The sequence below is a fragment of the Poeciliopsis prolifica genome, unplaced genomic scaffold (assembly GCF_027474105.1).
Source record: "Poeciliopsis prolifica strain line A6 unplaced genomic scaffold, Auburn_PproV2 SCAFFOLD001, whole genome shotgun sequence".
Taxonomy (NCBI): Eukaryota; Metazoa; Chordata; class Actinopteri; order Cyprinodontiformes; family Poeciliidae; genus Poeciliopsis; species Poeciliopsis prolifica.
This window is the reverse complement of record NW_026562376.1, coordinates 25,595,821-25,623,700: the sequence shown is the minus strand read 5'-3', so window position 1 is coordinate 25,623,700 and position 27,880 is coordinate 25,595,821. Positions and strand designations below refer to the sequence as shown.

The following is a 27,880-nucleotide window of genomic DNA, read 5'->3' as shown; positions in this document are numbered from 1 at the left end:
AGAGGATGAAATACCTTTCTAATGAGGGTCAGAACAGGAGCAAAAGGAGACTGGATCCCAGAGGATCCTGTGGGGGTTCCTACTGGGATTCCTACTGTAAGACAGCGCCCCCTACAGCCCTGAGTTCTGATGGAGGTGCAAATGATGGGCATGGTTTATTAGGGTTCTGAGACACTAATGATGGTGGTACAAATGTGTGCCTTTGTATACTTTTATAAAAATGTATTTTTTTCATATTGCATGCTTCACTAGATCTTCCTGACAGTATAATGATGAACCAGAGAAGCTTGACATATGTGTATTATTTGATAACCATAAGACAGACCATACTACTGTATTTTGTTTTAGGTACAACTCGAGTAATTGTAAAAAGTTTGTACAGTCATTTTGTGATCATTTTCACAGACTAACCCAATTTGCTGCTAATCATAGTAACAAAGACAGAAACTGAAATCCTCACAAAAATGATCCATTCTTTAATGTTAATCTTACATCATTTAGCTTAGAAAAGTTCAGTCATTTTAATGTTTTTCATAAAACTATATTTTGTACACGTGAATAATTGCTGTACACCCACCAAAATCATTTTATTGGGTATTTACAGACCACTGACTGTAGACTGGACTGTCCTGACAGTAACATGACACGGCTCAGTCAGATAAATGCTTTACTGGCAAGTCTGTCATTCATGTAGCTGGAGGTCTTGTTATCTTGCAGCAGTGTTTTGGTGACATCATAGAGATTCTGCTGGTAGGCCAGTCTGTAGCGGGTGTACACATCGTCACAGTGACTGAGCAGACGCTTCACATTGGAACAGACGCTGCTGGGGACGCTGTCCAGCCTGGAATGACACACAGAACAACCTTTAGAGTAACAGAAGACATACTATCAAAAGCCATAATTAGACATGTATTTTGGCAAAGGCTGGGGAAGAAAACCAACTATGGCTTACTTTCTGAAAATGTCTTCAAATAGGGCGGAGGTGAGAGGACGGTGGCATTTCAGCTCCTCAAGGTAAACAAAGTCTCCCTTCAGAACCACTTTCTGACACAAGATCTCAGCCCAGTCTGGACTGTAGCTGTACGCTTCTGCGACAACAAACACCTGAGACACAGGAAGCAGAATGAGAGCCCCCAGGGACCAAAACTTAAATTGTGCTTACATGCCTACACAAACACAGCCATTCCCTTGCATAAGACAACCAAACCCTCTACTATACTCTATGCTACTATGATCACAACGTCTCAGTTAGACCATGCTTTCAGAGCCACCTGTTTTGTTGGAATTTAAAGAGGCACGGCAGAAAGCAGAGGGATGCTGCACACCTGGTAACACTGTGGAAGAGCCATGATGGCACTGTGCATCTCTGCAGGCTTTAGGTTGACGATGCGCAGGGTGGATCCCTGGTTCAACAAGTGGAGCTGAAGAGTAATCAGTTTAGCTGCACGGACACAACGACCAGCCTGATGCACACAGGAGTCCTGGTAGGGACACGCACAACCGCAAACAATAACAATTTATCATGCACCATAGGAAGTTATTCTTAGGTGTAGAAAAGGAAGTGGAGGTACCTTGGAGAAACTTTCTGCAGCATCCTTTAGCAGACCCAATACCTTGACCAATGAGTTCTTAAGATCAGGAGTCACAACTGTATAACAAATTCAACATGAGTGAAACTTGTACAGAAATCACAGCAGGTAATCTGTAGGGTCTGATTTTGCTCTGCTCACTCCAGTCCTGAGATTCAATCATCTTCAACTGTGTCCTGGCAGCTATTTCATGGTTTTCTCCAATTTCCCTTCTCATGCTGAAACACAGCGCCACCATGTTGTGCTTCTCACTGTCAGCAGGGAGGCAGCGTTTGATGTAATCCAGCAGAGAAGTCTTCAAACTCGAGCTCTGCAAAAAAAGAAGGGAATAAATGAAAGATGGGGCTGATATGTTGCTCTGGCTGCTCAAAGAATTACAAACTGGACTTAAAAATTTAAGTTGCTAATTCAAAAAGTTGTATGCATTTAAATCTTTGTGTGTGTGTGTGTGTGTGTGTGTGTGTGTGTCAGACCTGTCCTATGTCTCTGTCCAACTTCTTTCTCAGTAGCATCTCAAAACAGTGGTTCTGATGGAGCAAATCGAAGATGTACGTCATCTCATTGTACCTGCCGATACCCGTCAGCAGACGCACCTGAACACACACAAATACATTACACACACACACAAAAAGAAAAAACACACCAATCTGATGAAGTTACTGTCCATTTCAGTTGCTTCACACAGAACCAGTGAGCAGCTCAGTGGGATTCAGCAGCATGTCTTCAACCTCAGTTTGACCCAAGAGAAGGTTCTACCGTTGTGTTCAAATCAAGAGAATTACAAACAACCCCACATAATCTGGGCAGGTTGTTCCGTCACTGAAAAAATATGTGTATGGCACAAAGATTTCTGGCTGATTACCAGCACAGTAGACAGTAGGCATTTTATTTTGGTTATAAAGTTAGTATCTGACTCTGACTCAACTTCACCGGAAGCTTCCAGCCTCAGAACAATACCAGCATGACTGAAATAAGAAGAAACAGGTGAACAAAGCTAAAGAGACACCTGTAGAGTTAAGAGTTCAGGTCTCAACTCAGAAAAAAATAATTTCATTTTTTACAAAATCCTTGGAGATCTGGGGTGTAAATTGAATGAATAATTCCGTTGAACGCTGAGGGCTCACCAGCAGGCTGTAATGCTCTCCTGGAGCCAGGTAGGTGTGGCTGAGATGACGAGCAGCTTGGAGAACTCGAACAATTCCTTCCATGTTACAAGTGAGACTGAAGCAGCTGTGAGCCACAATCAGCAGCTCCACAACTAAACAGGACAAGCAAGGAGGACAGGCAAAAAAGTAGTTTACAGTACTTAGTCATGTAGTGATACATACAAATAAAGCCATTTCAATAAAACTAAATCATATTTAGTAGCTGAGTTCAGTTATGTTTGTAGGATTTTTCCATACTGGAGTTCAGGTCCCTCAGTGGAACAGTGTTGAGGTTTTCCAGCAGTTTGAGGCCCACTTTGTTTGGATCTTCACACAGTCTGATCAGTTGCACCAGTGACTCCTGCCCCTCTGATGGTCTGAAAATCAGTCTTTCTCCTTGTTGAAACATACACAGAATGAACTGAGAAAAAGGCAAAGGGATAAATAACATTTGATGTAAGAGTAAGCTCTGCTCTCACCAGGCTGCAGCTCCTGGGTTGCTGCCAGCAGGCCTTGAACCACAGCGTTGGAGACCAGTTCAGCCACACTGTCAACACTAAGACCCTGAGTTTTGATGAAGGTCTTGGCCATCCTGAACCGATCTGGTTGCACCAACAGCAGCAGCTTCTCTAACACAGAATGAGGCTCCTCTCTGCTGATATGACTGAAGGGACACTGCAGTTCCTAAAAACGAAAAGTTCATTTTGTAAATATGTTCTTTGCATGCCTTAATCTATGAATCTGTGTTAAATTTTGAAAAGACTCCAAGCTCTAGGAGACATTGTTCCATACTTTACACAGAACATAACGGAAGCTGGAACACAGATGAGTTTTAATTGGGTTTCATGTATCAGATCACATAGAATATGCTCCTTTAAGACAATGTTCTTACAGTTTTTCTTAGGCTCTTTTGGTGCTTTTCATAGAACAGAATTGAAATTTTTAAAACTACTTGTACACGTCTTCAAATCAGATGTTACTTGTGCACAACAAAAAAACTTTCTTATTTCTTCCAACAAGTTATAAATGCTTTTGTGCATCCATGCAATTATGTACAATTCTCTACTGTTTTCCTGCATGTTCAATTGCTTTTGATATGATGGTCTTTGTGTATTATATCAATACATCTCAACCTCCACAACATCTAAGCATAAGTTCATTGATTAAATCTGAACATGCAACATGCTTGAACAGGTTATCCACACATGGCTTTATACAGTTGGACAGTCATGACACTGGCATCCTCTCAGTGTGACTCACACAGAGCGTTCCAACCTCAAAACACCCATACAGGGCTCCTCCAGCTTCCTGTGACCACCTTCTCACAGTTTTCTTTGTTAGAATTGTTTTTATGAAAATCCTAAGATTTCCAGGAGCCTTGGTTGATCAGTAACATGTTTTTATCAGAGTATGGAGCTTGTAAGTAAATTTCAGGAATATACACGTGTAGCAGCAATAAACAACCAAATTGAGGTGAAAATAAGTGCTGACCAGCTGCTGAAAAGTTATGGTAAATAGTCTGTACTTGTATGGCACTTTATATATTCCAGAGGATCCCAAACACAACATTCAGTCATTCACCCATTCACACTCTGATTGTGGTAAGCTACATTGCATCACAGTTGCTTCGAGGCAGTTTGACAGAAGCAGAAATGACAGAAAATTAAGGAAAAATGCCGCAGCAACATAGAAATGTGTAAGTTTGTACTGATGAGAGGGTGCAGACCTTGGAGAGCTGGTAGAGACTGAGGACTTGTTTGCAGTAGATGCTTCCATGGCGACACTGATCCACCCGTTTCTGGATCTGGACAGTGACTGCATCTTCATGGAGGGGCACCATTACAAATGAAGACAGACTGCTGAGAGAGGGGGCTGGATGGGCAAGGGAAGGAAATGACATGAAGCTCCAACGAAGGACAGGATTTTAGAAAAGATGTTAAAGAAGAACATACACTGGGTTAGAGCCTTTGTCTCTGCGTGTTCTGAGGTCTGCTGTTGTGGTTCCGGTACCAAGACTCCACATGCCAGAGCATGGCAGCACAGAACCAACCATACATCTGGATTGTGCATGCTGAAATAGCGGCAAACACGACTGGCTTCATGTATACTACCTTTATCTAGTAACTGGTTAATAAGTATTGCCAAAACTCTTCTCTCTTCAGAACTTAAATTTGATTCTGTATCCAACTCCTCAGGCTTTTCTGGGAATCCCTCCAGACTCAGGTACTTCTCCACATTCAGGTCTGCAATGTTAGAGAACGAAAACTCCTTCATGAACATCTCATATTCGTTGGTTTCAGACGTGATTGCTGGTGGCAGCAGGTTAAACATGCTCTTCTCCTCTACTGTAGTTGTGAGAATGTGCTTCTGGACCTGGCAGAACCACAGCTTTTTCTCCAGCCTCTGTAGCTCATCCACAGGAACAGGAGTTTGCAAGAAAAGCCAGTGAGCTGTGAGCTGGAGCAGCAAGCAGCACTCCTGGATGTCCAGAACATTTGTCTGAGCCTGGTCACCATCAGGGCCGGCGGCAGCCTCAGACTGAGACAAAAAGAACTGCGCGGCTGACTCTGGGTCAGTGCTGTCAGCTTCCAGTCGCCTGTGGCACTTCTTCCAGAAGGCCACTCGGGTCTCCAAACGTCTCCACCGCCACTTGCTCTTGTGGAAGTTTACTTCCTGACGCAGCTACAGGGAAAGCAGATATAGGACACAATGCATTTAGCTTTTTTTTTTTTTTGTCACTAACAAGTTCATCCATTCTCAAATTATATTGTCAAAACTCTAAATACAATAATCGCCCAAAAAAGCTACAAGGTATGAATAGCTGCCAGAATATTCTAGTCACAGAGTAAAGTGTTCTGCAATTTCTTTAGTATTCAAAGTTTGACTTTTCTCTCCGGGTCCAATTTTGGTCCCTTCTTCCATCATTTTAAACATAACTCTAGAAACTAAACCTTGTGTGACCTGATGGTTCGGACCTGGCTCATGAGGAGGCGGTGGATGGGCAGACCAGCCAGCACTGCCACCTGTCTGGCCTGGCTGTAGTGTCCTCCAGTTTGCAAAGCATCCACTATCAGCTGAAACTCCTCCTGCTGGACGGAGGGGGAAGTGCACTGCAGCAGGCTCTGGGACAGAGTCACACCTGATCCTTGCAGTAACTGACTCAGCTGGCTCAACTTCCTGAAGTCTGGACCTGGAGACACCAGCAGGAGTCACACACACATACACACCAACACACCTGGGGTATACTCAGGAGACGCACAGTTTGATGATGTGAAGAAGGTAAAGCAAAAACAAAAGAAATCTGGTGCAAACTTCTTTTTCATTCAAGCCCCGGTCATATATGATGAAAACTAATTAAAACAGCATTTTTTGAGCTGATCCTGACAGTAAGAGATGTATGCTGTGATCACTTTGTGAACCAACAGCCCTGAACATCTCACCGTTGGATTTGAGAAGTTTGTCAACATCAGCCAGGAGCTGCAGCAGCTGGTGAAGGTCGTACTGGGAGGAGCAGCGCAGCAGCATGATGTGGAGCAGCACTGAGGCCTGGTTCTCCACCCACTGCAGCGGAAGGCTGCCTGCAGCGGCAGGACCTCCGTTTCTGAGCTACACCAAAGGAAACAGATCAGTGTCGGTCTCTCTTCTTTTCAGCTCAGTCATATTTCTTAGCCCACCTCCCGCTCCCTTTGCTCTCTCTTGGCTACACCAGTACTGCTCCACATGTCATAAAGGGATGCTGACCCATTAAAAAAATCCCAAAAACATGACAGATGCAAGAACTGTAGATGCAATTAAGCTCATCACATACTGAGATTCAACTATAATCTTTAACACTCATGGATAACAATTTGTGGTATTTAGCCTTCAGTATTTATCAAAAATACAAATCTACTTGAAATGCACATGAAGAAAATACCCCATGAAATAAATGCATCATTTTATTAGCTTGGCAGAAAAATGAAAACACAGGAAGAACAGTCGGGTTTTTCCTGAACTTTATGTTCATTTGGTTGTGAAATGACCCACAAGTCAGTCTGCAGTGGTCACTCTTAAAGACATTCATCATTATAAAGCTACATCTAATATCAACATATTCTTCTGAGCAGAAAGAGAAAGGATTTTAAAACTGTGTAAACTGTATTACTGGAAATATTTTTTTTCCTTACAAAGCATTAAAATATTAGTCTGACTTACAGTAATAAGTGTCCTCTGAAAGTCCAACAACTTTGTCTTGGCCTCAGCGAATTTTCTGTAATCGCAACACAACTCGAACATTCTCAGAACCAACACCAGGGGGCAGTCCTGAGGAAAAAAGTGTGTGTTATTGATAGTACTGATTGTTTGGGAGTGTTTTTCTTTGCTAGAATTAAAATCACAATAAATCTGCAAAAACATATAATATTACCAACTATGTTTTTCTCTATTTTCTAATGCAAATATCTTAGTACACTTGAATTAAGACAAAACTACCGGTAATTTAAAAGTAACTTGTCAGCAAGATAGGAGCTTGTTTTAAGTAAATAATTCCTTAACATTGGTGAAAATTGACAGATCATTTCACTTTTAACTCAGGGAAATTGCCTTAGAAGTAAATTTATCTGCTAATCGAACAGGTATTTTTTTTTCAACAATATTAAGAAATTGTTTATTGAAAACAAACTTCTACATCTTGCTGAACAGACACTGTAAGGTAGTTTTCACTTATTTCAAGAGTAATAAGAAATTCGCACTAAAAGTGAGACTAAAAATACTTGGTAAGATTTGTTTTTTGCAGGGTGTAAGTCAGTGTTACCTGCTGAAAAAGCTCAAATCCTCGCAGGAGGACCCGGATGTGACCCTGCCACAGCAGCGTCTTCCAGATGATTGACAGGTCGTGGAGGGTCCAGTCATGGTCCTGGGGGGCTTCGGCGAGGTGTGAAGTGGCCTCTTCTGTTGTTGTGTCAGCGACGGAGGTCAGCATCCACACACACAGACAGGACAGCAGATCTGTTCCCTGCCAGTTGCATTTGAAGAAAAGAACCAACAACTAGATCAGCATTAAGATTCTAAGACCAGGTCTTATCTTTTTCACAACAACACAGATAGGCACAGTTTATATAACTCAGTGTATCTACTACTATTAGTATAATACAGACGTTTTGGCAACAAGTGAAACGACTTAAATCTAACTACTTGACATGTAGTTGTTTGTTCTAACCAGATAATAATCTGAATACTAAAACGAAACAGGGATTGTACAATGTGATTAGATCATTTACCTGAAGACAGGCAGCAAGTCCTGCCAGCATCGGGCAGTCTCGAACTACTGCCTCATGTAGGAGAAACCGCCATGACACTTGCTTCTCCTGGCTCTGCAGCAGCACCTGGAACAGCTCCCCGCTGAATTCAGAACCCCCAGAGGCCACGTCTGTCCCCAGAAAGCCCAACTGTTCCTCAGGGTCTCGGCTCCTTCTCTGACTGTGAACCTGTAAGTCTTGAAATGCAAGGCTGAGGTGAGCCTGCAAGACAGGGTCAAAGAGACCCACCAGGGACCTCACCTGGGGAAACAGAATTCAAAGATTCATAGATGATTTGACAGTAGAATTAATAGTTACACGTGTGTGTAACTATGAGTGAGGATTTTGCTAAACAATTTGGTTAGGATTTCTTTTTTTAAGAGAAAGTATGCTAACGTGTCAAACTATTTGGCCAGGTGAAAAATAAAATGTTGATAATTTCATCAGTGAAATTAAGTTTACGCTTGTTATACAGGTATAAAATGAAGTAAAAATGTTACATCAATCTTTGGAAATTCAGAACTATAAATTTAACTCCAAAATAAAAAAAATATTATTCTATTAATAATATTCTACTAGCTATAATTAGTAGAATAAGCAGTTGGAATGTTCTTCAGAGTTGTATTACTCTCAGAAGCACAATGAGGATATCGAGTGCATTACATATGTGACAGGGATAAGTTACAGTATGTAGCCTGAGCAGAATGGATGGTGCAAGATGCTTTTTTTAAAAACACTATTAGAAACACTATTTATATATTGTTAAGGCTCTTACTGAATTCTGCTGTACTGCCACTAGAAAACAGGCGCTATTGTGTTACTAATTTGACTGCCTTGCCAAAAATACACCAATACAAAGCCAGTAGTTTACAATCTGATGAACTTAAGCAGGAAAACAACATCCAGTTAAATTTTTACTCATTTGCACTAGCATCAGCTGCAAAGTAGCTGATGCTACTTAAGGGATAATGATAAGGGACAATCTTATCTGTGGATGTTTCCATCTTGTTGTCTCTAATCGGCGAGGGTTAAGTTAGCTTCAACTTCAAACTCTTGTTACATTGAATAACTTTAAAAACACGGAGATAATTACACTGGGTTACAAAAAATATACAAATAATGATGTCCATGTTTCTTCAACTGAATTAGGATTATTTTGCACCGCTGAATCCAAAAATTACATCCGTTTTTCTCAATCAGGTTTTTTTCTAATTTGCTCCAGAGAAATCTGATCTTCTGACTAAAGTGATGACATTTTTCTGACATTATCAGTTCATTCCCGTTAATATTTCTTTTTCAGGAACAAGTCATGCATTTTGATCCTTATGTTGTTCCATAGACAGAAAGTTGACCTGATGTGATTTTTGGATTCAGCTGATCAAAATGACCCTAAAATAGTTGACAAACACCAGACAATTTGTTTTGACTGTGTGCTTGTCTGCAAGTGTTTTGGAGAAAGTTTTAATGTGTGTTGCTCTTTTTTTTAAATCTTATTATATTGCTGCTGTCGGCCAGGTGTCTTTTGTAAAAGATATTGCTGATCTCAAAATAACTAACAGTTAAATAAAGGTTTAATCAAATAAGTATTGATCAAATACTTATTTTTTAAAATAAATAGGCACAAATTATATTTTTGAAATAAACTAACATGCACAAAAAAATAGAGTGTGTCCTGTGTGTGCTCACCTGCTGTGGTGGGAAACTGTGGAGTTGGACAAACAATAAAAAGTGTACAAATTGTCTGTCCTCGGCACAGTGGCTGGGATAAATCAGACTGAGCTCCAGACTGTGGAGCTGACAGAACTGAACAGGTAAGGCCCACTCCTGAGCCGCCTCGAACGAAGACCTGAGAAAACAACACACAATACTTAGAAAGAACTTCTGAACATAAGACCTCAGAATTACATCTGTCAGACATTCCACTGTAAGTAGTTTCATTTTTCATGACATCACATCAGGGTTGTCTGGCAAACACTGCTGTGGGACAGTAAAAAGACAAGGTGTGGGATTCTGTTTTCATCCTCGATGTGTACTCACCACACACTTCTGCAATTTAAAGTTATCCACCAGGTACATCTCCCTAAAGCTAAACTGGTGAGCATTTACCCACACCCACAATGCCATCTATAAATTTAATCTTTATATAAATATAAATCAATATTTTTGCTAACAATCAATGTAAAAACATTTGAAAGGAAATATGCACATAAACCTGAAATTTTAGAATGAATAAATTAATATTATCTTAAGTCAGTTAAAATTACTCTTTCAAATAAGTACAACATTATATAAAACATGAAAACGTATTCAACTTCTTAAAGTCAATTTTTTTAAAGAGAAGAACAGATTGCTTTGTTACAGCAGTGACAGCAAGTCCTTCAGAAATATTCTATTATCTATTAATAAAGGGCAGTAGATTGTAAATTGTAAATGTGTTAGCAGGAAGGCTAACCTGCTGATCCCCCTCTGTTCCAGACTGTCTGCCACTGCAGCCTCCAGGTAACAAAGCAGCTCTGCTGCAGCTCCTGGCTCTCCATTCACCAGCTCTACTGCTTTAGAAACTGAAACAGAACCGTAAAAGAGTTTACTATGTTTAATTGGACCGTAGAGATGTCGTGTTGGACTGGCATGTGTTGTTTACTTAATGTTCGCAGATTCTGCGTTGGTGTGTGCCTGTCCAGTTGGTTCCAGTGCTGAAGGATGGTGTTCATGGCTCTGATGTCGACTCTCAGCTTTAGGTTGCAGATTCCCAGCAGCTCACAGAAACATACAGCAGACGATGTCACAGACGGCTTATTGAAACACTTCAGAGCCAGTCTGTACACCTGCAGCCAGACCGTCTGGAGCCTGAAACACACGCACGCAAACACAACTAAAGAAATATGCAGCTTGTCAGAAACATGGGTGCCATCTACCTGTCCTGGTAACCATCTCAATAATCTCAATAAACTGAGAATAAAAGCTGATGTCAGATGTACTTACAGCAACTTCACATCACTGCAGACCCCCAGCTGCTGGATAAGAAAGTGTCCATATGCAAAAGATGGTCGACCATGTTGGATGTAGTAAAGAAAGTCCAGGTGTTCTACTATAGCGAACTTGCCAACCAGATGAGGGCTAGAAAAATGAGGCAGTTCGGATGTTTCTGCAGAACATAAGGAAATGATCAGTTTTACTCTGTATTAAATGGATAGCTTGGCATCATTTAATAATCTTAGAAAAACCTTTGAGAAACTAAAGTGTGCCTATAACAGATCTCAAAACATGAGCTTCTTACCAGTGCATTTCAGAGGGTTTGCAGTCTGCCAACTAAATAGCCTGGATGAGTCAAGAGGGTGAAGCGACTGGGATAGAACACCATTAAGGATTACTTTGTTACACATTAAGAGATAATCAGCTTTTACAACGTAACATCACATAGTATTTTAACTGTACCACAAATTATATTTCTTTGGTAAATGTTTAACCTCCTATAAATTACTTCAGCATTTTTATTTCATACAGGGTTGTGTGTGTACCTGGAGAAGGTGATAAATAGAGATGTCAGAGGAGGAGCCATTCCCAGATGGGAAGAGGGCGGCTCTCAGCTTGTAATGAGGGGCCAGTGCCATCTTCAGGAGCTGGGGGTCAACAGTCCCCTCCAAACTTGTTGAACTCTGTCCCTGAGCCACCACCTATGCATAACAGCACAGTCTTGTTCAGTGGTAAAATATTTAGCAGATAATGTGACTACTATTAAAAAAAAATAGATAAAAAAAAACAAAAAAACAATTAGGGCAGATGATAAAAAGGCAGCCCACCTTGTTAATGTAAATTGATCAAAGCAAAATTATAATAAACAAATAAACTGAACATGGCACAAATGGCAAGAAAACAACAACTTACTGTCATCAGGATTTTAGATTACACTCGATGTCTGTCTTGAAGGACAAAAGACTTGGTCCTTATGAAATAAACATGTTTTTATAACTATTCATTTTCCTGTTGTGATGTGTATATTTATATATACACCATATATAACGTGGTGTTTGTATTGCATTACTATATAACGGAGATGTTTTGCGATTATCGCTGTTGTAGTTTTCTGTAAAAACGCTAACAGTTTTAACAGTAAAAACTGTTATAGTTTTTTTCTGTAACAATTTCGGTTATAGCTTTAAAAAAGGGAAGACATTTTGATTAGCTGAGGCATTTTTACCTTATCTATTCCACCATGAGCAAACATGATAGAAGCCAGCGCCAGCAGACTGTGTCCCTCGAATAGTAAGCTGCTCAGAGAGGCCTGGCTACCAGGTAGCAGCACCTGAGCGCTGGTCAGACTCGCCTGGAACACGAGTTCTGGTTCTGCAGACACAGAGAGAGAAAGACAGAAAATGTACAGTCATGAAATTTCTTTAGAAATTGTTTTTTCTGATATTTAATTTTTCAGTCACATGCTGTCTAAAGATACATGAAAGAGCTTTGTTGCATTTTTAACTGCAATAGTGGCATGAATGTAGTTTTCAACATGTGGAAAACAGGGCACCTGACAGGTCTCTGGTTATCTCCTGGATCTTAACCATCATCTCAAACCAGGGCTGACTCCCCAGCAGGTTCTGATCGGTAAGGAGGGGGCAGTTTCTGGGCGTCAGTCTGTGGAACGAGGACCCAAAGCTGATGCTTTGCACAATAACAGAAACATGTGTTGAATCAAAACTAAACAGCATTTTCGTACCTGTAGTGCTCCAGGTAGGTATAAAGCAGGTACTGAAGATTATGATCCAGGCACAATGCAATGAAGACACTATGTAGGTTAAGGCCGACCGGGGAGCAATACTGAGACACGGGGAGGGATGACGTCATCAACCCGGCACCCTGAGCTAGTCGCCAGAGCAGCTGCTCCAAGTCCAACATCTCATCTGGGATGAACACACCTTTCCTGTGGTGGCAGGAGGCATTAATAATTAAATGAGACAGAATGTTTGAGGATGAAGAGATCTACAGCCTGAACTAAATGTTTGACAAAGGGGAAAATAACACAGAAAAACCTCTCCATGACAACTCAAAACCACTTTTTACTTGTTATACGATTCAGGATTCAACACCCAAAAACACAAAAATTTACAACTCAAAGAACAGAACATTCAGTCCATTACGTTTATGTACATTTATGTTTTTAGGCTTGTTCATTTTGCAATTATCATCGTTGTGGTAGATTAGCAAGTATCTGCTCTTCAAATGATCTGTCAGAGTTGGTCAGTGGGTCACCTTCTTTATTTTGTAGCTGTCACTAAAATAAGCAATAAACAGAAAGAGGTGTGAACATAAAGTCTGCTGTTAGGTCTGATGTGAGCTAGAGGTGGATCTATCACATCATTACTTTCCAATAGGTGAGTATAGGATATCTATATGAAAATGCAACAAATTGAAATTAACTGTCCTGATTTGTGTGTATACTTTTCTTCTGAAAATCAAAGTATTGTTAACAACTTCCACTCAACATCCTGGTCCTCCAGGCTGCTATCCTGCATCCTAACATATGATCAAAACAGGTATTGCAGGTATTGTGTGTATAAGTGTGTAAATGTGAATTAATTTGTTCTCTTTTCAACAACTTTAGCTTAAAACACAGGAATCAAATGACAAAGTAAATGGTTGAAATAAGCTTCTATGCCTAGCTAGAAGGTCCAAGATGTTCTCCTTGAAGAAGATGCTGCACGCCGTGTTATTGTTGACCATCTCAGGAGTTATGTCAGGCCAACAGGGGGAGCCGAAGGTCCTTTGATTGTGAATCCAGTCAAACACCTTCTGATGGTGGTGAAAAGCAGTCAGGTAATGCCACAACACTGCAGGGTCACAGCAGCTCAGCTCTGATAAAAGAGACAGATGTTTGTTGTGCGTCTGTACGCTGCAGGACCACAGAGCCATTCTAGTTTTGTTTGGATTTGGAGCCTGACCTATGTGCTGCAGCCTGGATAGGCGAACAGCCGTCTGGCAGCTCTGATCCCAGGTCTTCACCCAGTCCAGTCGGAGGTTCCTCCAGAGTTCTCCCTCCTCCTCAGAACTCTGTTCCACCAACTCCTTCAGCACCTCTTCACAATCTGGCTCCTTATGAGCCATCTGAGGTAACCTGGAACATGTTTGTATAATAAAGGGCAAAACACACACTTCCTCTATATCAATACTGACAATGTAAATTTAAGCCGTCAGAAATTCCTCTGTAATTTCCAAAGAAAATATTGTGGGAAATTTTAGGGTGGTCAAATTTAAAAGTAAATGGGTGGGAAATTAACAACTGTTCAATAAGAATAAAAAAAAGGAAAACTTTAACCATAAAACCGCAGTTACCAAAAATCGAGTGGATGAATATAGAATTTCTAAGCTACATTAAGTAAAGACAAAAAAAAATAAAATAACAGAATAATGAAAATTATTTATTAGTCTTATGGATTTGTATACATAGACTATGTACATTTCCACAAAATGTATCATGTTTAAAATGTAAATCTGTATAGAAATTGTTTTATTTGTTCTAATTTTCTTACATGGATCATTTTAAACCACTTCTCCCCCCGCCCCCATGGCCATGAGAATCACATTAACACCACAAATAATGAGCAAAGAAATGCATTATCTGTACCGTTGTGAAAGAGGATTAGCTGGGCAGAAGATTGCAGGCAGCAGGCCAAGCTTCTCTATCTCACAGAGGAACGAGACGCCCTCCAGCTCTTCTTCAGTCAGAGAACTCTGCTTTGACAGATCCTCTACCTGATGGATGGAACACAGCGTTACAAGACCAGACCAGCATGGACAATCAATAGAATAGAAAAATCAGTTAAAACCAGTGCTCCCCAAATAATATGAAGGTCTAATTTTCTGCAAGGCCTTCAGAAACAAGCAGCTTCTTAAAATCTTTAATTTAAAAGATTTAAACTAGAAGTAAAGCAAATGTCAACTGGTTTTTGTTCCATAATATTAGCAATGCACACTGAGAAATCATTTTCGGTTTTTATTAACAGTACGACAAAGTTATTCAAGTTCACAGAAATAAACACAACTGCAATAAAAAAATTACTGTGTGTAATGAAGCTGTAGATGAGTTTCATATTTGTGACTGAATTACTAAAATAAAGAAGCTTTCTGAATATTTGAACCTTTTTAGGTTTGGGCTGGCAATTTGCCAAATTCTCTGAAAACACAAAAATCACAACAATTATGACATCACTTTATTCAAAGTATGTGTGAAAACACAAAAAAATCTGTAACAAAATCATATTAAAGTACAAAGGTACCAAAAACAAAACATCCTGGTCAACTCTCACAGAAAGGTAACATCTCGTTTGGTGTTTGACTCACCAACAATTCCCGAAGATCTTTGTTGTTAGTATAAAGGCAGATGCTGTGAAGCTCTTTCTTCACACTGAGACCCTGCAGACAACAAAATGTTGCAGTTTTCCTTGTGAGAAAAATTGTTGGCAGGGATTGAGCTTATCAATCAATCAGCTTATTACCAAAAGGAATGGTAAAAATTACGTATCTTTTCATTTCTACAATTTTTTGCATGTGGAAGTAATAGAAATGAAACGGGTTAAAAAAAAAAATGGATAAATGAAATTGAGCTATTCAGCACAATAATCTTGTAATTTCAGTCTCTGTCCAACAAAAACAATGTCTTTTAAAGAGATTAGTGAGAACAGAGATAAAAAAAATAAATAAATAAAATTTATAACAGGTACCAAAATTACCAATAATGTGCATAATCCTAACACCTGTTCAAAATGTTAAATAGCTTGAACGAAATTAATACAAACAACCACAGAAATACATATTTTATACTTCATATTTTATTGTTCTAATATTCAACAGGCCTAGCTTCATAACTACAAACTAGCTTCATAATTGTTTCTGAAAAAGTTATTTTGTACTAAAGGAAACAGGGTATTTTTGCATTAACCATCTGTTCCTTCTGCTTTTTGTTTAATTTCTATAATCTCAACAAATTTTGTCACCTTCCGTAAAAAAAAAAAGCCTTAAAGAAAACAATGTTTGATAACTAAACCATAATCTCATACCCATACAAGAGACTGTCTGGACAGAGGACAGCTACGAGGAAAGTAACTAGTTACATTTACACTCATTAAGTACAGTATGTCTGTATTTTGTTGTTTACAATACCAGAACCTTTATGTGAGTTTCCTTTGAGTAAGGTATTTTACCCAGTTACATTTGAATTTATATCTATTAATAATTAACACACTAAAAAAAAATCTGAAAATACTCACACTGATTCATTGTCTGTTTCATGTCAGTCAGGAAAACCAAATTTAGTTACTAAATCCCAGGATAAAATATTTTTTTATGAAATATTCCTACAAGCTGAGTACTAATTTCCAGTTGGATTAGTGTTCTTACCATATTGGTCAGGAATTGTTTGGCAGACTTTAGATCCTTGCACTGCAAGCAGGACAAAACTTGGCGCAGGCCCACCATCCTCAGAGCTGACAGCTGCTTTTCAGGCCGGTTCTGTCTCCACATTACAGCCTGAGCTCGGGGGATCTGATTGGTCAGGATCGACTGATGGATAACTTCCTGCAAAACAAATTCAGTCTGATAATTACATACTTGATGACAACACAGTACAAAAGACACACTATGTTTTTCATATTACAACAAATAAAATGCAAGTTGAAACATCACCTCAGTTGAAAGTTGCTCCCAGTCATCACCCTCTGCTCCCTGTAGGGGCGCGCTAGTGTCAGATGTGGAGTCGCCTGAAGCCCAGGGGAATCTCTTCATATAACCCCTCAACTCTGTGACATACTTGCCCAGAACTTCAACATTGCTCTGCATATCTGACTGCTCATCTGCAAGCACAACAAAACACCTCCAGCTCTTTGAATCCCAAATAGTGAAAAAGCATTTCGGTAAAGTGAAGTAACTGCGAGCTGTGTTTGCCTTACAGTGCGTCCAGAGGAGCACAGAGCGGATCTGTGTGTTGATGAAGGTCATGGTGAGGTTGAGCAGCTGCTCAGAGAACTGTCGGCTCTGAGGTTCACTGTTTAGCTCTTTGACCGCTGAACACAATAAATCCAAGGCAGGCAACAACTCCTGGACACCTGCATGGAAATAAACCAACAAACTCAAGGACAGCCATGTATCATTACATACAGACTGAAATACCAAAATACATCAGACATAGATTATGCATGATCTCCAATCTATTGGACAATGTGAAAACCACAATTTGGAAACCAGACAGTTTAAAACTAAAATCCCTGCAAGCAAATATAGATGTCTTCTTTTGAAGATCATTGCTTGCTAGCAGTAACTGCTGAAAAGGGGGCCGAGGAAAACATAGCCATCTTTTTTGGCAAAGCCATTTTCATTTATAAAATATTCAAGTGAGTCCATTAGTTAAATTAACGTCTGACTTGTCTTAAATATGGTAAAAGCTTCAAACAAACTTCTAACTTAATTGAAACGTCAGTTTTAAGTTGCTTCATCAGCATATTTAACATGTTTTAGCAAAAATATCAGACACTTGGAAGCTTTATATCCCAACTCTAAGGCTTCAGTGAACTTTTTTTATATTTTTTGGCAGTAGATAATAGCAGACCTGTAGAGGTCCAGTGGAGTCCAAGCAATGAGTGATACGTTAGTTTACACACCGTCATGGTTCAAGTCTTCTTGAATCTTGTGTACTTACTGTCCTTGAGACTCGGTTTGGAGTCTAACTGCTCAGAAAAACCAGCTGTTGTTGATGGGTTCAGAATATTTTCTTTACTTTTCAGGTATAAATCCACTGTGTCAAGCTGTCGGTTTTTCAGTCCAGCCTGCACGCAAAACCAAAAGCAAAAGAAGCGACACAGAGGAAATCAATCGATAAATCTGTTTTTTTTTGTAGTAGTAGACGTAGATGCCTACCTGCAGTGCATGGAAGGGAATGGAGCAGTGCCCCCAGCTGTTAAGGTGACAGACTGTGTCCACTGTTGCTGCACTGCCAAACAACATCAACCTGCTTAATAAATCCTGCTGGGATATGGAAAACAAGACCTGGAACACACCTGACCCTGAAGAAAAACACACACATCACTGTGAGGAAGGAGTGATGACATGTTTATCAGCTCTGGCAGGATAATCAATCTATGTAGTCTTAAAATGAACATTGTCTACTTCCTATGGATAGAATATTTTAGTATAAATGTTTGCAAACTGCCCAAGAAACATTGGAAACAAATACAAACTGTACACAAAGGGTTGACAATTGGTGTTAAAAAAAAACATTTTTCCCTTTAAAATGGCATTTCAATGGCTAAGTTATCAGAAGTGTACATAATATGCACCAGTGTAAGACATAAAAAATAAATACTGTGTAACTGCTTGGCTTACTCTTCAGCAGCAGTCTGTGCTGTCTCTCTCCACTGTGCTGCACTGGCACAGCTGTTCCTTCTGCCTGGTGGTAGCTCATTCTCCCAGACTCTATATCCCATAATGCCACTGTTGTGTGTGTGTTGCCAGGAGCAACAAAGGTCAAAAGAGCAGAGAACTCAGAAACAGCAAGAAGAGATGGAATGGATGAGTCAAGGACAGAGAAGGCCACGGTCGCCCCACTGGGAGGCACTCTGCTGTGGGAGGATATGGCAGCTGGGTGGGACTGCAGGAGGGGGAGGGAGTGGAACCATGGAACCCCTGCTGGCTTCCAGGGGGATGAGGGATAAGCAGCCTGCTGTGCTCTGGCATACATGGATGCTAGACAAGTGTCCCAGGCACTAAAAGAAGAAGAGAAAAACTGAATATCCTCAAAGTCATTAATTATTCATCTGAAAGGCACAAGATCAACATCCTTAACTCAAAGTATGAGCTATGACCATATGGTTAGAGGTACAACATCCCAAAATACAAACTGAATTTTTTTGAAAACTTTATTCTGCGCACTTATTTCAAAATATGGTGTACAATATTTGTTTTTCTTTTATATTCATTTGTCATTTAATGCAAATTTTGGAACTTCACTCATAGTTCAAGTTTATTTGGAAAAAAAAAAGTTCCTCTGTGTGATATTTGTGTGTATGTGTAGGAACAGCACTGAATCCATTACAACTGTATTTTCAAGTGGACAGTAAACATATGCTGCATCATAAAAGGACAGTCTGTCATCAGTGGTTGTACCGGTTATAACGGAATGGTGAACCAAGAGCGGCGAGACTGGAGCTGGAGCTGGACAAGGAGTCCTGGTCTCCTGGATCCTTGTGCTGAAGTGAGGAGGAGGACAGGGTGCCAACACAGTGGAGGTGTTCTGGATGTTCTCTGGAAGACAGTTTTACTTTATTCAAGTGCAACAAACCAGCTGGTCGTTTTTTAGTAACCAAACAGCTAAAATATTTTCCAACCATAGTCAAAACTGCTCTGGTGCCAAGGGCGTACTTATGCTGCACTGCACTTTTTACTTTTACTTGAATAATATTATTAACTCATCCTGCTCTTACTCACAACAGTGTACTAGGGTCATTGTAGATTTTAAAAAAGAAAGCATCAATTGTTAAAGAAAAAAAAAAAGACATTTTCAAGAAAACATATGCAAATTTCTAAAAAAAAGAATTCTGATACATCTCAAAATTTCTGAGTAGTATTTTTTTTTCTAGCAAATTTTCAACTTTTCTTGTTTTTTTTTCCAACGGGTTTTTTGGTGGAAATCTACTCTTTTTTTCTACCCTCAGTGGTCCTAATGTGCCGTAGCACTTACTTGAGTAGAATGACTAAAGAAATCGTCTTGGAAGCAGAGGTTGGAAACATTTTCTCCATGTCACTGTTTACATCATTATTGTTTATTTTATATTAATAAACATGGTTATTTTCATTCAAAAATATTTCATAGAAGTATTTATGATTAATATTAAAGAGCAAATATCACTGTCACCCAAATGTCTAAAAGTAGACCTCAAGGAGAAATGGTACACATCACTGCTGTAAACAAAGCAATTAGAAAACATTAACAGAGAACTGGCTCCTGTACCTGAAGTAGTGGTTAAGGTTAATGGCGACTGCTGCATGAGACTGAGTTACAGCTACAGCTGTGCAGAGATCTGCTGACACCTGGAAAAGGCAGAAGGAGGAGGAGGAGAGTGAAGAGGAAGTCAGGCTGCCATCCGGCCAACCAGAGCTCAGGTAGGAAGGAATGTCGATGCTGGCCAGCATAGAGCCATCAGTAATGGCATGCACATCTGATCGGATGGGCAGATTAGGGAAAACACTCTTTGGACAGAAATGCATTGTTTCACACACTAAGAAACCGAAACAAACTTTAAAATGGCAATCCATTTTTTTTTTTTAAGATTACCTGTGACATCACATTCATAGCTAAATTTCTTGTCCGTATGAGGAACATTAACAAACAGAGAAAGCATGTTATTTATATACAGGGTTTTTTTCATAAACCTGGTTTAAAGCTGCAGTATTAATGTTCTTTACTCATATTCCTTCTCCAGCCTTTTCCACAATTTTAAAAGTAGTCATATTCTATTCTGAATGCTGCTCCCAGGATTAGGACTAGTGTCTTACATGATTATGATTTCTTTAATTCTCCACTAATTAGGTCATGCTGGCTTGGGGCTGTTGCTTTATTATGAGGAGACATAGCTTCTGCAGCTCTGATTTAAATTGAAAAGCTGCATTTTTACTCTCAATATAAGAGGCTTTTTGCAGGATACATATAAGACCACTGGAGCAGAGGACAAATAGGGTTTCTGCACAGACACAGTGGTGAACAGCAGTATGTTTGTCATTAGTCGTTAGCTGGATTCTGCAGCAGGAGATCGTCTTTGGTTCTTGTGATGCATGTTCCCACTGCAACTGCAGAATCCAATCGTTGTTCACCAATACACAGCACTGGTTGGCCAGATAGGACAACACCTGCACAGACACCAGCTCACACACACCTGGCAACAAGAGCATAACACTGAGTTACAAAAAAAGGTTTTGGGAAGTTGTCTATGTTTCTTCAACTGAATTAGAATTATTTTGCATTGCTGAATCCAAAAATTACACCCATTTTTCTCAATGAGGTTTTTATTCCAATTTGCTTTAGAGAAATCTGATCTTCTGACTAAATTGATGACGTTATCAGTTCATTTCTTATTAATATTCATTTTTTAGGAGAAAAAAAAATTTCAAGTATATTAATTAAATGTTACAAACTTGGATTCTGTAAATTGAATAATAAACACCACTAATGGTAAGTACATGTAAATTGAACATTACGTCTTCATTGTGTAAAATTCTCCGTCTCTTTTCTGTCCTGATGGAATCTCTCCTCCTGCTCATCACTCATTGATCAGATTCTCAGCAAACCGATCCAGATGAGCGAACAAGTCATGCATTTGATGCTCATGTTGCTCCATAGGTCAGAAAGTTGACCCGATTGAGCAAAACCAGTATGAGTTTCGGATTCAGCTCATCAAAATGACCCTTAAAGAGTTGAAAAACCCCAGACAATCTTCTGTACCATTAAGACTTTCAAAACAAAATTCAGCAGGTGATAAATGTAAGGACAACTGATTACTCACTTTTGTCGCTCTCTTTGACAATTTCCAGCAGATTATCTACATTACACTTTTGCACAGTCAGTAAAGAAACTGGGGTGGATGGTTCTGCCTCAGCCTGGAATAGCGTTAAGTCACCCTGTGATCCAACAGCCAACAAATTAAAGCTGCTGACTCCCACAATGCTTGTATTCGCCTCCTCCCAGCAGAAACTATGAATAGAGAAAATATTATTATTTTAATCCGCAGAATAAGCATTACTATCTGCAATTCCATGAAGCATTTCATTTGGATATGATTTTAATACATACTACATCCCTTAAAAGAAGAGACTTCAGTAGTTGACTTTTAACAAAACTAAAATAAGAGACATATCAACCCAGCAGTGACAGACCCTGTCCAGGTCACATATAGTATTTACATTTAGTCAAAAGTTAATACATTACAAATCTTGCTTTAGAAACACGGGAAGTGAAGACCAGTCAGAACTCACTCTGCAAAGCAGCCGTCCGATGCAGCCGGAGGGGCCTCTCTGTCCCCAGGGACCCACACCAACAGCTGGCCCGAGACGCCAAGACAACAGAGGAGGGAGCCCGCAGGGCACAGCTCGGCTTTCTGGATGTCTGCAAGCTGACCACAGTGCTGGTCCTCAGGAATAACCAGCACCTCTATGGAGTTCTGCCCATCAAACATCTCCTCTCGGTTTCAGAATAGCGATTGACCGCTTTAAATTGTCTTGATAAATATATCTGAATAACAAAATGGGAAAGATTCAACCATTTCCTTCACTTGTCAACAACGAGTCACCTTACTTCCACTGTCAGCTGACCAAAATATCTTCTTCTTCTTCTTGAATTTTATTGGCAGTTGGCAAACAACTTAAGATGCATCACCGCCACCTATGGGTATGAAGTGTGGTCAGACAGACAGACAGACAGACAGACAGACAGATAGATAGATAGATAGATAGATAGATAGATAGATAGATAGATAGATAGATAGATAGATAGATAGATAGATAGATAGATAGATAGATAGATAGATAGATAGATAGTTTCCAACTGTTTCCAGTTGGAAAGAGTTGGCCAGTTGGTGGCAGTAATGCTCCATTAGGTTGTTTGCCAACCGCCATTGGACAAAAGAAGAAGTTGGTCTCTTTTGAGATGTTATCGTTTATTATGGCGCTTGTCAAAGTATGGAAATAGTGTCCAGCCTTTTATTACCAGTTCTCGAAAAGATTTACCGACTGTCCGTACTCAACAGAAATGGCATGAACAGCAACCCGATGGAGGAAAAAGCTTTAGACGTGTACGGTGAGTTAAGGTCTGTTTGGCGTTTCTAACGTCAGACTGAGTCCTGCTAGTTGAGCTGGAAAGATGAGACATGGAAAAAGCTCTTCAGTTTATTTCCTGCTCCTTTGCGACTACGAAGCTGAAATTGACTTCTGATTCAGAAACTTATGGCTTAAAGGCAATTCCGCCTATTTTTTCAGTACCTTCAGCCTATTTAACCTTAAAAAAACACAACGCATGGACTCTTCAAACCTGAACTAGATTATTTTGCACTAAAGCAGAATAAGACCAAGTTTGTGAATTGTGAAGTTTCCTTAGTGGCTATTTCGTCATTTTTATTGATCTGTGCCACATTAGAACCGCTTCAGTCCCTAAACCAGAACAGCTGGACACTTCAGAACTGGTGCAGAACATTCTATGTTCATTGCAGGCTAAATTGTAAAGTGAAAAAGTTATTTGCTGCTATGTACGAAGCTGAAGTTGGTTTCCGATTCCAGCTTCCGATTCAGGAAATGGCACAATGGCGATTCCACCTAAATGTTCACCATTAACCGCATCTTTAATCTACTTTACTTTTTTTTTTTTTTTTTTTAAATGCAACATCTAGACACTTCAAATTTGGACTGGATTATTCTGCTCTAATAGCAGAATATTTAAAACCATGTTTGGGATTTGTGAAACCTTTTTCTCATTTGTGAAACTTCAATAAAGGTTGATTTAATCACTTTTTGCATCTTGGTCAGTCTAAATTTTGATCTCCATAAGAAAGTTATTTTAAAATGCCAGGTTAACTGTCCATTAAAAATACCTGGTTATTGTGGGAGTCAGTTGATCCAGAATATTAAATGCACACAAAGTGCATGCATTTTGTTCTACATAACTTACAATCAAAGGCACAAAGAAAATTTAAAATAGTTCTGGCCAAGTTTTACAAAATTAACCTTTAAGATGACTGAGATACTGGGAAAAATAATAATAATAACAATAATAAAAAAAAAGCAGAATGTCCCATTTTGGGTAGTCAAAGTACCCCGAAAGTCAACTGTGACGAAATGGCAAAAAAAAAAAAAAAAGCATACGAAACAACAAAAATTTGCTAAGTATGTCATTTTTACAGCATTGTATTTTGTCGTTGTAGACATTAAGAGATTTCAAGAGTCTTATGGAAACGTATTTCCTTCCCTCCCTCAGATGTGATTCGATCCATCCGGGACCCAGAGAAGCCGAACACCCTGGAGGAGCTGGAGGTGGTGACAGAGAAATGTGTGGAGATTCAGGAGCTCAAGGAGGATGAGTTCCTCATCATAATCAGATTCTCCCCAACCGTTCCTCACTGCTCCCTGGCTACTCTGATTGGTGAGGAAGTCTGCTGATGTCAAAAGTCTCCTCTAAACCCACCTGAAAACAATGGTGGATGGAGAACTGATCATATTTTGGGTTTGGGAAGTAAATTCTGTCAGTAAATTGAGAAGTATTAATATACTAAGTACTAAAATATTTGTAATTATTACTCTGATTGTAATTATTACTTGTTATTGGTCTGAGTTCCAGTGGCGAGGAATTCAGACCAAAGGATTGCAGTTCCACTGCAGTTCCACAATGATTTACATGCAAGGAGAGATTTAAAAGCCATGTATATCCACTTTAGATGGTCATCAGATGGAAAATCTTTAGAACACTGGTCTACTGCAGAGCATATTTTTGTTTCCTGGGTTGTAGCAGTAGATCTGTTAGTATCTGTGTCTGATAAAGATGTGTTGTCTGCAGGCCTGTGCATACAAGTGAAGTTGCAGCGGTGTCTGCCATTTAAGCATAAGGTGAGTGAACAGCCCTGACCCAAAGGGCAGATTTCATGTTTCTCTTGTCTTCGGAGCAGAAGTTATATTGGTATGCTTTAAATTTATTAAAACTCTTTGTTGTTTGTGAATTTTCTTTGTGTGAATTTTAGAGATTTTATGTCTCTAAAATCTTTTCTCATGTTATTTGCAATCCTAAACCACTTTAACTCCATATCAGTCATCTTTGGTCTTGATGTTAACAAACATAAGTTATTTGATCATTTGTATTTTTTTCCTTCTTTTTCTCTTTAGTTGGAAATTTATATTTCAGAAGGAACCCATTCTACTGAAGAAGACAGTAAGTTTTTATTTCATGAACTTGCACAACACTATTTTCTCACATATATAAGTATTTAAGGTTTAAATAGATCATAATATAAATAATAAGTTTTTTCTTTTTGTGCTCAATGCAAAACACAGGATTCTTAAACATTCACTTTGCATCATTCTTGTACAGCAGCTGACGTTTAAGCTTGCTTGTCATTTGATTTAATTACATTTTTATTTTCAACTTCCATCTTAAGTTTTCACTTGGATTAAACTACTTGGACAAATTGACCACTTCTCAGACCACTTGGCCACATTCTCTCCAGTTTGTGTGATTTGCTCTTATTTCAAACTTTTTACATTTTCTCTCAGTCTTTCATTCTTTCCATAAAGCTCTAACTGGGCTGGCATTGTGTTTAGCTGTGACATCTTGTCTGAGGGGACCATCGGCTGAGACACTGCTACCAACAACTGAATACTCTTTTCCTGCTAACATTTTACTTTTCTTTAATACAGGACATACTTCTAGATCAATGTTTCTGTTTCTTCATTTTGTGTGTGTATATGTGTGTGTGTTCCAAAACTCGCAGTTGGTTAGGGCAGATGGCCGATCCTGTTAAAGGGGAGTTTCCTCTTTGCCATTGCTACATGCATGCTCTGTCTGATGCATTGCTGCAAAGTCAGCGACAATGAAAGCGATTGACTGCAAGTCAGTCAATTGGGTTTCTTTTGATAGAAAAACCTTTTACACTCATATGAATAATAAACTGAGCTTGACTGCACTTTTTGATTGAAATAGATTTTTTGTAAAGTGCCTTGAGATGATGTGTTGCATATTTGCTCAATTGAATTAAATAAGCCTGATATTGTCACTCAAGTGGTGCTACTCTAAATTTGGTGGCCATCTTTATTTCAAGTGAATGGCATCAAATAAATGTTAAAGCCTTATTTCCTTGGAAAATGCAGATTCAGTATTCATTAATGAATTCCACTTCCATCCGGCCATTGAGAGTCTTCCACAGGAATCTTCTCTTCCATTTACCTGATAACAGGAACATTGGTTGATTAGTTGGGTCATGTTTCCTGCCAGTCTGTTCCTTGCAACAGGAAGTCCCTTATCTTGGTTGATTCCAGAATAATTCTTCAGCAGTAATAATTAACAACGATAATGATTCTTGAATAATCTGATTGATTCATTTATTTGATGCCTCCACATCGAGCAGTTCTATTTTTTTAAACACATTCCTTGATCTGAAAAAAATATTCAACATTTATCACAACAAAGTTGCTGTAAGTCAAAATTTTATTGGACATTATTTTTTATGCACAGTCCTGTCAAAAATAATTAAAAGTTCTGTTTGTGGACTGTGGGAGGGAGAGCAGCTACTCTGAGTGAACCCAAATATTTATAGGGAGAACTTTCAACTTCATGCGGATATTTATGGGATGCTACATGGTGCGTCCCATAAATGAAATCATCACTTGGAAAAACTTCACTTTATATTTATTCTTTTCATTTTCTGGTATTGAAATAATCTCAAGCATTTTAGTAAGAATTAAAACAGTAGTAGCCTCTGACGAAGCAAATAGTGTTTTTGTCGCAGATTTTTTTGATAAATTAAAGGCTGCTGTTCTTTTAATCTTGCCGTTGCTCATTAACTGAGTGAGAACCTTCTGTTCATGTCTGCAGTTAACAAACAGATCAATGATAAGGAGCGGATAGCAGCTGCCATGGAAAACCCCAACCTCAGAGAAATTGTGGAACAGTGTGTGGCTGAACCGGACGATTGACAGAGGACACTCCACCTGCCTAAAGCAACTCTTCTTAATCTGCTGTCTTTGTGTTTGTAATGTCCCAAAGTCTGAGAAGGTTTTTTTACATGATTCCATTGCTTCTGTTTGAAATCAGCTGGACAATAACTCTGAGGATTTGGCAGATTGTTCTATTATGTTTCGGGAGGAGGGACTCGTCTCATACACAAGTTTAGTTGTGATGACAATACGGCACGATAGGAAGTTGGTGTAAAATGAGTGCTGATTGCTGACTTCATCATGTGGACAGCTTTGTGGTCATATTGCAGCAGTTATTCCCCTCTTCATACTGCTAAGAGCCATAAAAAAGCTGTATGAGCAGTAAACTAGAGAACATGTTTCCTGACATACTTCCATCTGATCCTCCATCCGCCTGATTTCCATCCATCATTCCTGTAGTTTGCCGTTCTGTGGTAAATTATTGTATCTCTTTTGCTATATTGAAACAGGATAAACTAGAAAATCATTTCTTGTTCAGGATTTTATTTTAGTAAATGGAAATGACCATTTAAATGTACTAAAATGATATTAATACAATTTGAGCTTTTTTAAACATATGTGCTTTAAATAAAATTGAAAGTTTAAGCAGAAACAAATGTTCAAAGTCTTTTGAGAGGAGAATTTAGTTTTAGTTCGACTTAGTTTAGATTTAGAATTTGGATTTAGTTTTCAAGAGACTACATCTGAGTATGCAGTCATTCCCTTGGGAGCAAGCTGGTTCATCACCATATTCTCTGGGTAATGTCTGGATATAACTCGATGCACGAAGGAGTACAAGTTTCTGAAGTGTCTGGGTCTCAAACAATTACAGATGATCTCTGATTTGTTTTTGTCAGAATAAAATCCTGAAATGGTCTGCGTCTCTGTGGTCTTAGATTTGACAGCTGCATCTAATCGCAATAGTTTCAAAGCAAAATGTGAGCTATGAAATAATAATAATAATAAATAATGGAAGAAGAAGAATGTGAGATTCCTCATGCAAACTGACCCATACTTGCACTCGTTTTGGAGATGGGGAAACTGGCAATATGTCATCAAACTGATATATTTTGTCATAAGCATGTCAAAACAGCAGTAAATTTAGCTGGGGAGCTACGTGTAATTTTTGAGGTCCAGTAATTGTTCTCACATTGGATCATCCAAC

General features: G+C 39.1%; 2 protein-coding genes across 3 annotated transcripts; one reads left to right on the top strand and one right to left on the bottom strand.

Annotated features, from left to right (window-relative positions):
- Positions 1–453: 453 nt before the first annotated feature.
- spg11 (SPG11 vesicle trafficking associated, spatacsin) lies at positions 454–22,356 on the bottom strand. Of its 2 annotated transcripts, none has more exons than XM_055034679.1 (40): positions 22,021–22,356; positions 21,552–21,739; positions 20,697–20,924; positions 20,003–20,210; positions 19,159–19,296; positions 18,379–18,758; positions 17,914–18,059; positions 17,696–17,822; positions 16,950–17,105; positions 16,687–16,853; positions 16,402–16,578; positions 15,346–15,417; positions 14,630–14,757; positions 13,947–14,119; positions 13,664–13,859; positions 12,725–12,928; positions 12,536–12,642; positions 12,209–12,354; positions 11,529–11,684; positions 11,288–11,354; positions 10,993–11,155; positions 10,652–10,857; positions 10,463–10,571; positions 9,697–9,856; positions 7,993–8,271; positions 7,527–7,727; positions 6,929–7,036; positions 6,175–6,340; positions 5,710–5,924; positions 4,687–5,416; positions 4,461–4,606; positions 3,214–3,418; positions 2,993–3,130; positions 2,714–2,847; positions 2,063–2,182; positions 1,731–1,899; positions 1,572–1,648; positions 1,326–1,481; positions 953–1,104; positions 454–841 (listed from the first exon to the last, which is right to left on the bottom strand). In XM_055034679.1, the coding sequence occupies exons 1-40, from the start codon at positions 22,218–22,220 to the stop codon at positions 655–657; spliced, it is 7,185 nt and encodes a 2,394-aa protein (XP_054890654.1). In that variant the 5' UTR covers positions 22,221–22,356; the 3' UTR covers positions 454–654. The 2 variants fall into 2 exon arrangements, with proteins under 2 accessions (XP_054890654.1, XP_054890663.1); XM_055034688.1 differs by having other exon boundaries at positions 2,993–3,127.
- Positions 22,357–22,633: 277 nt separating this feature from the next.
- ciao2a (cytosolic iron-sulfur assembly component 2A) lies at positions 22,634–27,591 on the top strand. The gene is made up of 5 exons (XM_055034797.1): positions 22,634–22,840; positions 24,011–24,175; positions 24,587–24,636; positions 24,910–24,955; positions 26,615–27,591. Exons 1-5 carry the CDS (start codon positions 22,723–22,725, stop codon positions 26,713–26,715), a joined length of 480 nt encoding a protein of 159 aa, XP_054890772.1. The 5' UTR covers positions 22,634–22,722; the 3' UTR covers positions 26,716–27,591.
- Positions 27,592–27,880: the final 289 nt, after the last annotated feature.

What these genes read in the sequence shown, in the direction of transcription:
- spg11 (XM_055034679.1), bottom strand. Translation starts at nt 22,220, where the DNA reads ATGTTTGATGGGCAGAACTCCATAGAGGTGCTGGTTATTCCTGAGGAC. An exon ending in CTGCTCCAGTGGTCTTATAT is followed by an intron (nt 20,211 to 20,696) that starts GTATCCTGCAAA and finishes CCATCCGATCAG; the next exon opens with ATGTGCATGCCATTACTGAT. An exon ending in CAAACTTCTCAAATCCAACG is followed by an intron (nt 5,925 to 6,174) that starts GTGAGATGTTCA and finishes TGGTGTCTCCAG; the next exon opens with GTCCAGACTTCAGGAAGTTG.
- ciao2a (XM_055034797.1), top strand. Translation starts at nt 22,723, where the DNA reads ATGGAAATAGTGTCCAGCCTTTTATTACCAGTTCTCGAAAAGATTTAC. An exon ending in AAAAGCTTTAGACGTGTACG is followed by an intron (nt 22,841 to 24,010) that starts GTGAGTTAAGGT and finishes TCCCTCCCTCAG; the next exon opens with ATGTGATTCGATCCATCCGG. An exon ending in CTCCCTGGCTACTCTGATTG is followed by an intron (nt 24,176 to 24,586) that starts GTGAGGAAGTCT and finishes TGTTGTCTGCAG; the next exon opens with GCCTGTGCATACAAGTGAAG.